This window comes from Myotis yumanensis, unplaced genomic scaffold (genome assembly GCF_028538775.1).
Source record: "Myotis yumanensis isolate MYYU_CA2020_CCGP unplaced genomic scaffold, mMyoYum1.0.hap1 SCAF_11, whole genome shotgun sequence".
NCBI classification, from domain to species: domain Eukaryota; kingdom Metazoa; phylum Chordata; class Mammalia; order Chiroptera; family Vespertilionidae; genus Myotis; species Myotis yumanensis.
This window is the reverse complement of record NW_027223762.1, coordinates 10,289,651-10,304,808: the sequence shown is the minus strand read 5'-3', so window position 1 is coordinate 10,304,808 and position 15,158 is coordinate 10,289,651. Positions and strand designations below refer to the sequence as shown.

Genomic DNA, 15,158 nt, shown 5'->3' with positions numbered 1-15,158 from the left:
GTTGCCCTCTTTTATTTATTTTTTTTTTATATATATTTTATTGATTTTTTACAGAGAGGAAGGGAGAGAGATAGAGAGTTAGAAACATCAATGAGAGAGAAACATCAATCAGCTGCCTCCTGCACACCCCCTACTGGCGATGTGCCCGCAACCCAGGTACATGCCCTTGACCAGAATCGAACCTGGGACCCCTCAGTCCGCAGGCCGACGCTCTATCCACTGAGCCAAACCGGTTTCGGCTTGTTGCCCTCTTTTAAAAAATATTAAGAAACAGAGAGGAAAGAGAGAGTTGAAGAAAGGGAAGGGGAGCGGGCGCGCAGCGCTCCCCTCCTGATCAATCTCTGCTGGGAGGTGGGCGCTGTCGCCTTTGTAGAGCCAGGGAACCGGCTCAGGGAGGGTCGGGACCAAGGTTACCTGCGGGCAGAGCCAGTCTACGGGCTCCCTGCTGCTCCTTTATCATCGTGCCTGGGTGAGCACAGAAGGGACCCCTAAAGAGAGAGAAAGGAAAGGGCAAAAGCAGGCGAGCACAAAATCCTAGTGGCAATTTATATAATCATCTAAAAGGCTGGCTTTAGTGGGTAGAATTGTGGATGGCCTCCCCCCTACCCCGCCGCCCCCCACTCTCCTTTCCAGATTTTCTGTAAGGTGATAGTCACTTTTTCTTTTTCTTGATGTGCAGGAAGAAAAAGGCAACTGAGTTCATTGAACTGTGGGCAGCAAGAGAGAGAAGACAGGCTCGACTTACCCAGCCCCCTCCTAAGAATAAAGGAGTTGGGGGCAGGGTGACTGTTCAGGGAAGGCGAGGAGATTGGAGTGTGCGTGTATGTGTACATGGGAGGGGGAGGGGCTTAATGGGGGGGAGTGTGCAGGGAGGCAAGGAGGTTGGAGCATGTGTTTTGTGCGTGGGGGTGAGTAGTTGTGTGTAGGGAGTGTGCACAGAGGTGAGGAGGGAGGAGCGTGTGTGTGTGCATGCGCACACCTGTGTGTGGTATGTGGGCGTCCCCTGTGATAAGCAGCAGCAGGACCTATAGAAATCTCTGCAAAGATGAGCCCTGCACCTCGGGCAGTCAGCCCCACCCTGCAGCTTCTCCAGGCCACCCGCAACCGTCACAGCACGCACACGTACTCTGTGAAGCACATGTACAGAGAGTTAGCCACGGCCACCTTCCCTACGTCAGCACCCTCAGCCACAGAGCAGGGCGACAGGCACTGCTGGGCTTGCGGCAGCACCTACGGGTGAGGGGGACTGTCAGAACAGCTTCGTTTGAGTGGGACCCGGCCACACAGACTGTGGTTCTGGGGAACACCTTTCCTTTCCTCACTATGCATGGCCGGCAGGACCGATCCCGGAGGGTGGCATTTCTCAGGCAGCTCTGCCCCACCTCAGCGGTGGGTGGGCTGCTCCCAGGCAGGACCAGCACGGCTCCATCCCGGGAGAGGGGCACAGGGCACCTTCTAGGTATACAATTCCAACACAAAGAAATGCAAACGGGAACCCATATTTGCACAGGATGTGCCCCCAATCTTCCTCCCCCAGTGCTTCTATTGTTCCAGCCCTGGTCAATCTGTGTTCATAGGTATACACAAGACGGCGAAGTCACCGGGGCCTTTGGACAGCCATTTCCAGAAAGGGCCTGGGGTTTGGAAATGAGTGCGTGCTGAGGAGGCTGTTTGGTGGCTGGAATGGCCAGCTAGGTCAAGGTGACTGGTGAGTTTAAGGTGGGGTGGGAGGTGACACAAACAGGTGTCTTCAGGAGCTGGCAGAGAGGAGGCGAGCCGGGTAAAGGCCCAAGACCAGCCGGAGGGGCCAGGCTCTTGAGCAATCGACTTGTGAGCGTACAACCTCCTCCGCTGCACGGCCACGGCCAGTGCCAGGCTCGGAGCCTCACAACCAACCTCACCATTTTACTGAGATATGATTCCAAGAGATGACGCAACTTGCCTAAGGTCACATACCCGGGACCTGGCTTTTGCATTGAGATGGGCGGCCCCCAGGTCTAGGATCCTTTCTGTCCCCAATAGCACTGTGTTCTCCAGCAAAGACAAGGGACCCTTATTCCCCCACAGACAGAAGAAAACAGACAGAGAAGACTGAAGGAGACTGAGTTGTGGGTGGGGGTGGGGAGAGCAGAGGTAAAGTGAAGAAGGGTGAAGAGGGGAGACCAAGACCTGTCCAGGATCGCCGAGCAGCTGAGAGCTGGGGACCGGAGTTAGGGCACATGAATTCATAATAGATCAAGTCACCAAGGTGGTAGTCAAGGGTCATCATTACCCAAAGCTCTTAGGTGACTTTTGGCTCTACATGGGGGGGGGGGGGCGCCTCACTGCTCAACAAATAAAATCCATGGTGGCATTTTCCTAATGAGACTTTACCCAAGTCATGGGGGGAGGGGGACGCACTGGCCAGGAAGCCCCAGTCTGCATTTTGCACTATTCCATCTAACAGTGTTACCTTGGACAACTCACTGGGAAAATGTGGGAAAATATATATGTCCCACATAAATGTCATATCGTATGATTTTAAAAGATGGGGAGACAATTACATGAAAAGAATAGCATTTTTAGAGAACAAACTTTCATTTCATTTATACATTTTAATTTTTCATCACAAAAGAAAAGGATTTTAACTAACAGAAATAACATAAGAACTAAATGTAAGAAGTCTGTGACTCTATGCCTTTCCAACCTCCCTATCCACATTTTCTTTCATCAGGCTATTGACTGCTGGAGAGAGAATTATTACAAATATCACATGGACCCTTTCTTTCATGAAAGTCAAGGAAATACTAAAAACCAGGCGGATGAGGCCTCCCCTTGGACAGTAGGCTCCCTCGCACACCTCCCAGCACCAGGCTTTGCACTGAGTGAGACACAACCATCACCTCCCAACCAGCTAGGGGTGACTTCCCTTTGCTGCAGGCAACTGCCCAGCTCACTTGCTCTATCATCTTTCTATGAATCACTCCTGGGTAAGTGCCGCCTCTACTTGCATCTACAGGAATACCAACATATCATAAAAGAAACAAAAAAACCTATGGGCATCAGAAAACAGCAGCCAGATAGGTTAGCTTCCCAGTTCACCTTGCTATCCTGGCCAACTCTCCCCTGACGTGCTTCATACAGTAGAGCAGACAGGGACCCCAGTGCTCAGGTGTCAGACTGACTCAGACTAAATGCCACAGGGCGGCCCAGCAGAATGAGGCTTCCTAATTCTTACCCATTCTGATGGGCCTTGTTCTAACTCCTTCCTCCCTGCAGGTCCCCCTGCAGTCACATGCTTTTGTCAAGTGATCTGCAGCTTCAGGCTGCTCAGTCTGCAGAAAAGGAGACGAGAACACAGAGAGTCAGAAAGTAGCTCTCTCCTGGGCACCTCACAGCCTCCTGGCTTCTAAAGCACATCTGCCTCGTCACCTTTCCCCAGAGGCCCCGCGCCAGCCGAAGGCGTTCTGAGGGCAACCTCGCCTGCCACCCACTGTCCCCTTGGATCATCCAAGAGAGATAACACTTGCTGATGTCGACCTGGTTCAGAAATGCAGACGTATTACCAACTGGGCAGAGGAGACTGATTAAAAGGCTCTCTCTCTCTCTCTCTCTCTCTCTCTCTCTCAGCCCACTGATTGCCGAGTCTATATACCAAGCTCTCAGCTTCCTCTCCCACCAACAAACTTTGTGACTCACAGTCTGCAGAGTAAGCAGGAGCAGCCTCAGTGACGGGTTAAATTGGGAATGCGCTCTTCTCCCAAACGCACCCCTCAGGTGTCCCCTGAGCCCCGACCTGGCAGTGGAGGTGGGAGGTGAGAACAATTTCCGTTCCTTTGCTAGCCCTAGAAGAGCTGTCCGAATCTGGGTTCTGATGGTCTTGCGTCCATCTAGATCCACACACACACACACACACACACACAGCCGTTCAGAGCGCCTGGATGCTCGGTAATGCAGTTGATTTCCAGACTGGTCTGGGTCCCCAGTGCTGCAATGTGGAACCAATGTACTCCCCCCTTCACCCACTCTGCCTCCCAAACCAGAGGAATTCTGGCCGGTGCTGAAGCAGACCAGGGCATCCTGAGGGTCTGCCTAACTGTTGCACATCTGTTCAGGGGGTGGTGGGAGGAGGGAAGAGAGGCCAGGAGACAGCGAGAAGGTGGCTACCCAGAGCTGCGCTGCGCCCCCAGCAACGTCTCCTCCTCGATCACTGCAGAGCGCCGATCTGGAAGTTAGGGTACCTGGACCCCTGGGCCCCTGGGGCAGGCAGAGGCCACATCCATCCAGGAGACGCGAAACGAGGCTCCAGGACCGGCTGACTCCCCAGCCCTAGGCACCGCGGGCGCCGCCTCCCACATCCCCGCAGCCGGACGGAAGGCGGGCAGCGAGCGCCCCCCCCCCCGCCCCCGCCCCTCCGCAATCCGGACCGGCTTCCGCAGAAAACTCCTCAGCACCACCCGCTTTTGTCAATTCTGCAAACGCTGTCACACATGACCACCTTCCCCCAGACTCCAGGGGAGACCCGCTTCCCCGGAGCCCAGCGCTCCGCACCACGCAGCCCCCGACTCCCGCCGGACCACCGCCCACCGCCTGCAACCACCCGCCCCCAGGACCCCGGGGACCAGGTCCCCAGCGCGGGCATCTTTGTCCTTTCAGCACCGGCGCGCGCGCACAGGGCGACCGACAGACAGAGCCAGCCGGGCTCGGAGTCCGCGCCCCGGGGCCTCGCCGGGGCCCCGCGGGGGACAATGGTCCGCGTTTGGCAAGTTTGCGAGCCGCGGGGAGAGCCCTCCTTACCGTACATCTCCGCGGGGCCGGCGCCTCCCGCGGGGCCGCGTCACCGCGGCGCCTGCAGCCAGCCCCCGGCGGCGCCCGCCTTTCATTCACGCTCGGCGGCGGCGGCGGAGCCTGGGAGGCCGGCGGCCGGAGCTGGAGGCGGGAGGCGGGAGGCGGGGGCCGGACCGGGAGGCCCCGAGCCGGGAGCCGCGCGCCCAGACTGCTGGCAGGCGGAGCGCCGCCGGCCTCTGCTCCGGTTTCTGGGCAGGGCGGTGCCGAGGGGCGGGGCTATGCTAATGAGTCGTCCTCCTCCCCGGCTCGACCACTGCCAGGCCGCGACCCCCGCCCCGCCCCGCCCCGCCCCGCCCCGCCGCAGGCAGGTTCCCGCCCCCCGCCGGCCTCGGCCCCGACAGCCTCCCACAAACCCAGATCCCAAGGCGCGCCTTATCCCAAACCCCAAACCGGGAACACTCCCTGCTCCTGCTGAAATGCGCGTGGGCCCCAGGACCAGCAGGGGTGCTGGAGGCGGCAGGTGTACCCCTCTCCCAGGTGAGCCAGGGGCGCAAGGAGGACGCATCGGGGAATATCTTTCCACTCTCCCCTGGCCCCTGAGCTAAGCCCCGTCCTCTAATGAAGCCCTCAGCGGCGTCCCTCCCAGCCACTCGCTGACCGCGTGATTGCTATCAGACAGCGTCTGTCCTCGGGGCCAGGGACGCAGGAAACGCGCTCCATCCCACCCCCCAGGTGCTGCGGGAAGTCAGTTCGCTTTTTCCCTCCCAGATTTTGCGAGTTATTCACAAGCTTGGCGGGCAGGATCCTCTCTACCTGTGCCCCAGGGCCCGCTGCTCCATCCTCTGGGACCGGGTTGAGAAGCAGACCCGGAGGGAGGGCTCAGGACCCACCCCCTGAAAACATCTCCTAGACCTAGACCAGCGCCGGGCTTTCCCGCGGCTTCTCACCCAGCCGCCTCTACGTTTCGCACATCCACTTTCAATATTTACTTCTTAGTTCCTCCCCTTGCCCCCATGGTTGAGGTTCCTACTAGATACTAGGGAGGGGAGGTGTGATGTTTTCCGTTCCACAGAAGAGGAAACGGAGGCTGTGAGAGGCTGGTTGGTGTTCTTTTTTCTAGATCCACGGAGCTGTGTGTCTGCAGGCCAGTCACCTACCCTCTCTGAACCTCAGCTTCCTGCAGGACTGTTGGGAAATGGATGGAAAACCCTCATCACCGTACACAGTGGGCACTCTCATTTATTTATTTATTTCCTCCTCACCCAAGGCAGGGAGAGAGCCAGAGAGAGAGAGAGAACCCAGATTGCGGGATTCTTGGAACAGCGCTCTCTCTGTTGTCCCCCAAGCCCGTGTTTTCTGTTTCTCTCTGTCCTCACCATCCCCTCCCACTTCCTTGCTACTTCCAGGTTTTGTTCCTGTGCTTTTACCTCTTTCCCTCTCTTAGAGTACCTGGGAGTCCTGGAGCCCCCCGGAAATCCTGGGAAGGTTCCTGGCGCTCACACTTAGCCTAGAGCCCTTGGGCGGCTCTCAAAGCAGCACTGTCTCTATTATCAGGTCTAGGACCGGGTCAGGTGACTGCGAGATCTGCTGACAGTCACGGCTGAGCCAGGCAGAAAGGAAAATTTGGAGATTGCTTGGTCCGGACATTGGAGATACTCCCACCCCACCGTCTGTTCCACACAAAATATACTCGTCATTCCCCGGTGGCTGCAGCGCTGTGGAAATGCAGCGTCTGTCTGCAGGGAGGACAAGATAAATACTGATAAAAATTGTACATGACAAAAGAGAATGTAGCAAGTTGTGCATGAGAGTTACAGACCTCTTTTTATTTTATTTTATTTTTTAATCTTCACCTGAGGATATATTTTCCCATTGATTTTTAGAGCGAGTGGAAGGGAGGGAGGAGGGAAGAGAGAGAAGGAGAGAGAGATTGATGTAAGAGAGACATATCCATGGGTTGCCTCCCACACCCGCCCCGACTGGGGCCAGGGATCGAACCTGCAGCCCAGGTACGTGCCCTTGACTGGGGATGGAACCCGAGATCCTTCGACTTGAGGGCAGACACTGTAACCACTGAGAAACACCAGCCAAGGTCAGACCCCTGTTTTAGACACTCTGATGGTTGGTAGGTTAATTCACTCTTTTTATGAAATACTTAGTGATTATTCCCAATTATGTGCTAGACACTGTGAAAGGTACTCAGGAGACATGCAAAAATGATATAAAACCTAGTAAGTTCTACGGTGGAGGCTCATAGAAGGAACTGGGTAGAGTTTCAGGAAAAAAATATTCAAGAGAGGCTCTGAAGAATGAACAGGGTTTCCCCGATGTGGAGATATCATGTAAATAGTTCCAGCCAGGAGGAACTACAGTTTGCAAAGGTCAGGATGGTGGAGGGGAGAGAGTAGGTGAGGCGCAGCCTAGGATCCGCCTGGCTGGGGCTGAGCCTGGGGCGGGAGCAGATGCAGAAAGGGAGGCTGGCGAGGTCTCTGGGGCCATGTTGGGAGGGCCTGGAGGGCCCAACCCAAAGGCTTGCATGTTGGATGTAGGGTTGCCAGATTTAGCATGTACATATGCAGGCTGCCCAATTAGATTTAAATTTCAAGACAAAAAAGCCTACAGTTTTTTAGGTCTGTCTCATGCAATATTTGGGACATCATTATACTAAAAAGTTTTGCCGTTTATCTGAAATTCGGCTTCAGCCTAGGTTTCATCTGCCTGTTTCACCAGTGCCGTCCTCTGAAGGGTGCTCCTGGGTCCTCATGACGGGCCCAGGCCTGGGTAGGCCTTCTCTCTCCGCCCAGCCTGTGTTCCCAAGTAGACCCCACTGCTGTGTGGCTCCCAAAGGCACAGGAGTGGGGCCACTCCGCCTGGCCTGCCAGATTCGGCGTGGGGCTTTGGCTAGAGGGCTGAGGTCCCTCTGGACTCTGGGTGTCAGTGGTGAAGGACTCCGCTCATGCCCAGCTTCTCTGAGGTGGAGTCAAGATGTTTAGATAACATCAGTGCAGGAAATGGTGCTGCTGTCCAAGTCTCAGGTGGGGTGCTACTCCCCGACGAGGAAGCTGAGACTTGGCGGGGGGCAGGGGGGAGTACAATCTTTTCACAATTTAAAGCAAAAAAGCAGACCCCAAGTGTCCCGCTACCCAGAAGAGTGTGACCAAGAAAACACATCAAGCAGGAGATCAGTTAGGTCAAACTTGGGGGGAAGAGAAGTCAGAATCCGGACCCCTATCTTAAATAGGTTCTTACTTAGCTGCCCAAACCCAAACACAGTGATGGCTACGACAAGAAGGAGAGTGGGAAAGGAGTGACATTTGCTGCGTGCCCACTGTGCTACAGGTTCTGTGCCACGCACTCAACATGGATGATCTTATGTCACAGCTCAGTAACCTTGCAAGGTTAGCGCTATTCTCATTTTACAGCTGGGAAACTGAGGCCCGGAGGGGTGGAGCAGGGATTTAAGCCCCAGTCACTGTGCCAAGCCCCGTTTTCTTTCTACCACAGCACGATGCCCTGCAGTCCACACCGACACCCACGTGAACTTTCAATCACGTTCTTCCTCACAGTCTAACGCCCCAGGCCCCTTCCCTCTCTTTACTTGCATTTGCTCTCCTTCCTCCTGTGTATTTCACTCCCCGATTGCCTGGAGGGTAGAGATTAACGCGGGTCTCAGGCTATCCAGACCTATGCAGGCTAATGTCCACCCGCCTCCTAGGCCCTCAGCGATGGACTCCTGTGGCATTGGCCAAATCCGGAGCCCAGAGCCCTCCAGGGACTGGAGCATCAGGCCAGAGAGCTAAGCTTCAGAAAAGGTCATTATTCTTTGGCCAAAGTACACCCTACTTAACACAGTCACTATAAACAAAGTCTTTTGCTGGGATCATGAGCAAGCACCACAATTTCCAGAGTTTCCTTATGAGCCAGAGGCCGAATCTCCCTGCATTACAGGGAAAGGGAGGCTTGGAGGTAGGAGGCCATCTACAACCATCTCATAAAACCCAGGATCCTCACCTGCATCCCTGGCTCCGGCGTCCGGGGCACAACACCAGGCCTGTCCTGTAGTCCAGGAGGCTGGCCCCCTGACTCTCCAGCCTCACAAGGCCCTGCCCCCTGCACCGTGTCTGTGCAAAAGCCTCTCATGGCACCAGCCTTGAGCACCCGACAGCTTTAAAGGACCTTTCGGAGGGAGCAAGGAGGGAAGAAGATGACAGCCCCAGGAGGTACAGTTTCAGAGGAAAATAAGTCATGAGACTTAGAGAAGGGCCCTGGGAGAACCAGAGGGGAGCGTGTGCCCCGAAGACTGCCCCGTAGCTGACTAGCTGTGAAGCCTGAAATAGAACTCAGGATTCCTGACTCCAGGCCGGGTGACTTGAACTCCTGGCACCTCTTCCTTAAAGCAGGTGCCTTGACCTACTTCTCAGAAGCCGCAGGGAAAGAACAGCCTATAAAACAATAACCAAGTATAGGAGCAGCTGGGTAACCAAAGGCTGAAGAATGCATCTCCACAACACAGACAACAGCTCCGAGCCAGGTCAGTGGGACGTGCTCTTGGCACGGTTCCTGGAAGCTGCCTTGGGTGCAGGAGGGACGCGGTGGGGACAGAGCTGCCATGAGATCAGGGCAGGAGTACCTGGAGTGGAGAAGGCGCTGTAGACAGATTTTACCTCCGCTAAACCAGATGTTACCAGAGAGGGAGTGAAGTTTGAGATAGTGATTAATAACGCGTTGAGGTTTAGAAGCACGAAGCAAATTCTCCTCGCCACCATCCTCTCCTGCCGGTGGTTTATCCTGTGTTCACCCCCCAGAGCAGGGTCAGACTCCCTCCACTGTCTATGGCTCCCTATGGTCCCTGGAGAAGAGGCTCCTTTCCCACATGAAGCTCAAGTCCACGGTAAAAGCTCCGGCATTACTATGCCTTCAGCCCCCACCATTCCATCTCCTCACTCTCCTGGCTCCTTGCTATCGGGAGGCACCTATTCCCACCCCCATTGCCTCCCACCTTCAGCCTATGTGACACCTGCTCCCACTGAGAGACCCAAGCCCGTCCTCACGCTGAAGGACCTGAAGGCCCATGGCATCAATTGTGCATCGATTGATAGGCACGACTTGAAAGAGAAAAGAGGACATGGGCAGTGAATAGCTGGTCAGAGAGATGAGCTCAGGTCAGATCTGGCTTTCTAGGCCGTGGCTAAGGAGACCTGCATTCCACCACAGCCAGAAGCAACAGGCTTGTCCAGAGGTGGGCCAGCCTGATCAAAGAATAGTTTAAATGAAATTGGATGACAGGGAGAAAAACACCTCCAGAAAATTGTAAGCCCGGCTACTAGAGAAAGAACTTTGGAGAGGCTGAACTCTAAGACCCGAAAATCGGTGTCGATGGAGGAAGAGCTCTAGGGCTTCAGTGGGGCCAGATGCCAGCTCACTAAGGAAGTTACTCTGGCCAAAACCCGCCTCTCCAGCCTTGTCTGTTCAGAGCCTCATATTAGCTTTGGACCCTGAACTCACCCCTCCTGCTCCCCTAAAGAATGCTGACTGCTACACCCACCTGCTCAGTCTTTGGCAGCCCTGCAGTTAGGAATCCCTATCTATGCCCATTTCCCCCTCCCTGGACTCTGTCAGCCAGAAGAATCCTCTCTGATGCGCAGCCCCACTTCTCAGCTTCTAGATCTCTAGCCCAGTTCTCTCTTTTCTGGCTCAGGGATGATAGCTCATTTCAGTCTCATGACAGGATGCTCAGCAATTCTCGGGTGGAAATATTAAAGAAGCTTGGACGTCTATATGCCAACATGCGTACAATGAAGAAAGTCAATTTGATTTTGAAACTCATTAGTATCTGATGTCTTGTAGGTCAGGACTAACTCATGCTTGAATTGATGGAACATGCATTTATTGAGAGCCTACTGCATGCAAAGACTATGTTAGATAGAGTGGAGACAGAGAGATAGAAACATCTTTGCCATTCAGAAAACTCACATTCTAGTAGAGAAGGGCAGTTTGGACAATGAAGTGTCAGAAGAAAGATACAAATAGAGTCCTAGAAACTGGACTCTAAAAACTACAAAATATTGCTGAAAGAAATTAAAGGAAACCCAAATAAATTGAAAGACATTCTACATGCATGGACTGGAAGACTTAATGTTGGGATGATGTCCATGGAATCCAAAACAATCTTCAGACTCAATACAATCCCTACCAAAATTCTAATGGCATACTTCTCAGGATGATAATAAACCATCTTAAAATTCATATGGAACCATAAAAGACTGAGTAGTCAAGGCAATCTTGAGAAAGAACAAACTGGAAGCTTCACGCTATTTCAAACTATATTACAAAGTAATGGTAATCAAAATGCTGTGGTATCTATCTGAAAACAGACACATAGACTAGTAGAGTAAATAGAGAATTCAGAAATAAACCTTCACATGCTCTACCATTTTTCTACCAGGCTACTAGAGAAAGCAACCTTTTTCTGATGTTCTCTTGTTACTGAGACAAAGGGTATTAGAGCATTAGAGATTAACTAGGATCTTCTAGGTCCCCGAGGGTATATTGGTTTGATCTATTAGGAAACCCCATCTGGAACAGCAGATACAATTGAAGTCATCATCTTGTTAAGCTTATAATAATCCAAGGGTAGTGAGAACCCATGTTATTTCCTAGGGTTCAGTCCTCTTCCTTTTTTAAAAATATATTTTTATTAATTTTAAAGAGGAAGGGAGAAGGAGAGGAAGAGAGAGATAGAAACATCAATGATAAGAGAGAATCATTGGTTGGCTGCCTCCTGCACGATCAGGGATCAACCCCACAACCCGGGCATGTGCCCTGACTGGGAATCGAACTGTGACCTTCTGGTTCATAGGTTGACACTCAACTACTGAGCCACCACGGCCAGGCAAGCCATCTTCTTCTTTAGCCAATTAAATAGTTAATGGAAATATGATAGAATTCTGCACCTTGGGACTAACAAGAATATTATAGTGGCGACTGTATTAATGATTTCCTTGGATATCTAGTATTGCTTTCAACTATTTTTTTGATAGATAAGGAGGGATTGAGGGTACTTCCATGTAGTCCTGTTTACTAATTGGTCTTATTTTATAGGTGAGGAATCTATTTCTTTAATGATGCCAATCTCTGAAAATGTGTAGTTCAGTTCTATACTCAAGAACTGAGGAAATAACTAGGGAATGGATTCGGAGTCATAGAGCCCACTGTGAAGTAGATTCTGGCCATAATTCCATTTATGACTTGACTCTCATAACCCCCGCCCCCCCCACTTCCACTCTGACCAGTGGGCAATAGCAGCAGTGAGCATTCTGAAGACTTTGTGTTTTCTCTAAGTCAATGTCCAATAACCCGAGGGATCTCCTCTCCACCCCAACCAATTACCTTGTAATTGATCACAATTCCCTTTGGAAAAGAGTCTATCCTTGTGGTGGTACTGCAGTGTTGTTCCTCAGAAGTACCCAGGCCTTGCCTATTCCTGGAGTGTTGAGTCTAGTAATTGGATGTGGGGCTGTCACTCTATTGTCATGACTTGAGCCAGATGGTTGTTTTTCGGCAGACCTGGAGACTGGTTTTTTAATTTTTGAATTATTTATTTTTAAATATGTTTCAAATAAAATGGGATCTTAGAAGCTAATGGTTTGTTTTGCTACTGAGGACCCATGACCAAAAAACCTTGAAGGTTTTGATAATTGTGCTAGCCTTTCATGTCTCTCCACACCACTGGCAGTTGGGTGTCATCATTTGGCTTCTGCTGAGCCAGGATCTGTCCGTTGTGATTGAAATAGAGGGGTCATCCCAATGGTGGCCTGTCGCAGGCATTCCTGGCCTGCTTAGAATGGCCATTCAAGCACTCTCGGAGATTGTCTGGGCCACCTTTGAGACATGGGAAGAGGACATGATAAGTGCCCTCCAATATTTCTCACTTTCATCATCTTTGAATTCCTTCCTCAACGTTGAACTGCATTGTATCTCAGCCTCCCGTAGCACTCTTCTCTATTGTGACTAGGTTTTAGGCAACCAACCAAGAAAACACTTAGAAACACTTCCAACTATTCAAATCCAAATTTCTAAAAAAATACACCCATGTAGATAAATTCACCCTGAATCTGAAATTTTGTTGTTTCCTCCTTAGGAAATCTATTCCCCGTGTGTGTTTTCCCCATATTCATGTAAATTAGCAAATCTTGGAGTGTGTGTGCACCTCATCCTCAGTATGTGCTAATCAGTAACTCCTAGGTTATGCTTTATAATTGGTCCCCCTGGGCATGCTGGTGCCTAATTCCAGGTACACGTTTGGAGATAATGAAGAGTGAAGGAGTAGAGCATACAGATAATTGGCTTCCTCTTGCCAGGCTACTTCTTTAGGTGCATCTTCAAGTTCAGCAATAATGGCCTCATTAGACATAGGAACAGGTTCTGTTTCGGCTGGTGATAGAGGCTCAGTGAGGCTTAGGGGTTCAGGGTTCCCTGAGTTCTTCAGATATTTAAATATATTCCCACTCCAGTTCTTGAGGTACAACACCTTCCTGATCACCGCCATGACTTTCTCATAAGAGACCTAGTGAGGCTATGAATTCAACCGACGTTGTCATTTGGCAACTCATGGAGTTTGGCTCTCAGTTTCTTCTGTTCCCGAAATTTCTTTTCTTGTGCAGTTTTAGAAAATATTTCAACTTTGCATTATGACATAAAATTTTTAAGATCTGAGCTCATCATTTATTTTTGTTTAAGCAAACTAAAGCCAACAGAAGTTACACCACCCTGACTTTTCCTGTAGTTTGGCAGGAGCAAATAGTTGCTTCTAATGAGCCATGATCAGAGAAAATGTTTATCTTTTAATTTTTTTTCTACTGTTATATGTTATGGGCATATCATCCCTATATAATAGCAGACTTTTTACTGCTCTGTCCTGAATGACTAGGTAGCATATTCCATTTCCCACCCATTTCTCCAAGGTTCTGTTGCCTGCAACCATCTCTCAGCACCAGTTTGTTGGGACTAGTCAAGGTTATTGGTCCAGATAACATAACCTAATTCTGGCTAATTTAAGCAGGGGGGAAATTCACCGGAATGGTATATAATCATAGAGCCAGTGGGAAGCCCAAGATCAAAACCCAGCCAGGAACCAAGAGAAGTTGGGAGTCCAAATACCACCAAGATCATGCCACCAGAATAAAGCCATCATCACTGGCACCACCACCACTGGCTGCTTGCTGCTGTCCCCTTGGTGTCATTGATAAAGGACACTCATTCCCCACATCCTGACTCCCAACTCCTCTACCACTGCAACAGAAAAAATCTCCCACCCTCTGTGTCTTCGCATTATTCCCTCAATACAGTCACTAATGAGATTCTGGTCAACAACAAACCATATATACAAAGTGGTATGCCATAAAGCCTGGGTGTGTAGTAGGCTATACCATTTAGGTTTGTGTAAGGACATTCTATGACATTTGCATAATGATAAAACCACCTAAGGATATGTTCTAAGTAACACATAGGATGCATTACTTCACACATATCCCTGCCATTAAGCAGCACATAACTGTATTTAAAACCCTGTATAGTAGCTGCTGCTCCCAGCCTGGATCACACACTAACGCCTTTGGTCAAGAACGAGGAAAGCTGTCCCCCTCGGTTTCCATAGTAGGAGGTGGAGGCCAGTCTCCCACATATATATAATTAAAGCGTAATATGCAAATCGACTGAATGGCCGAACAGCAGAACCAACAGTCAGGATGAACTTCCGGACAAAGCCAGGGCTGCAAAGGCCTACTCTTGCGTGAATTTCATGCATCGGGCTTCTAGTTATTTTAATAAATAAAAACTTGCATTATCTAGACAAATTTCTTCCTAAGATGTTAAGAAGACTTGGAAAGGGAGTTGCAATGTAACTATCAATAAACTTTAAAAATTCATGAGGAACTAGAGAGGAATTGAAATTGAGTTGACTTTGTATGCAGGAAAATGGTTTCAATAATTACCAGCTTGGTGGTAAATATTGACAATTAATAGAATTACCTGGTGAAACAGGGTTGCTTGCTGTGAACACCTAAAAAATAATTAAGTGCACAGTATGAACTTATTAAGGACAAATCACAGTAACCACCTTTATTTCCTTTTTGAATCACTTAATATATTTGTAGACATTAGTAGACAACATGAGAATGATATAGGTACTATGTCTTTATAAAGTTAAAAATACCTTTATTTGCTTTTAGTGTAAATAAAATATGGTAATGATAGAAAAGGCAGATAAAGTTTTCTAGTGAAATGACCCCCAATTATTATCTCTGCATCCTTCCCACTAAAAACCACTAAACTTATATTAAAAGAATAAGACCTATAAAAATCCATAAGGATAGAGAAAGTAAGAGAGGAGA

The 15,158-nt window shown here is 50.4% G+C and overlaps 1 protein-coding gene and 1 long non-coding RNA gene across 4 annotated transcripts in view; one reads left to right on the top strand and one right to left on the bottom strand.

The window, feature by feature from the left end:
- Positions 1 to 4,989, bottom strand: part of EFR3B (EFR3 homolog B) — a 70,297-nt gene extending 65,308 nt beyond the window's left edge. For 2 of the 3 annotated variants that reach the window (XM_070428803.1, XM_070428804.1), the window contains exon 1: positions 415 to 433. Coding sequence is in view for 1 of the 3 variants with exons in the window: in XM_070428805.1 (XP_070284906.1) it covers positions 4,777 to 4,783 (7 nt within the window). In the remaining 2 variants the exon portion in view is untranslated. Of the gene's footprint in view, positions 1 to 414; positions 434 to 4,776 lie in introns of those variants that run through there. The other variant, XM_070428805.1, reaches the window with a different exon arrangement.
- A 227-nt stretch (positions 4,990 to 5,216) lies between these two features.
- Positions 5,217 to 6,486, top strand: LOC139019370 (uncharacterized). The gene is made up of 3 exons (XR_011473095.1): positions 5,217 to 5,304; positions 5,888 to 5,992; positions 6,322 to 6,486. It is a non-coding gene; the product is annotated as an uncharacterized lncRNA (long non-coding RNA).
- Positions 6,487 to 15,158: the final 8,672 nt, after the last annotated feature.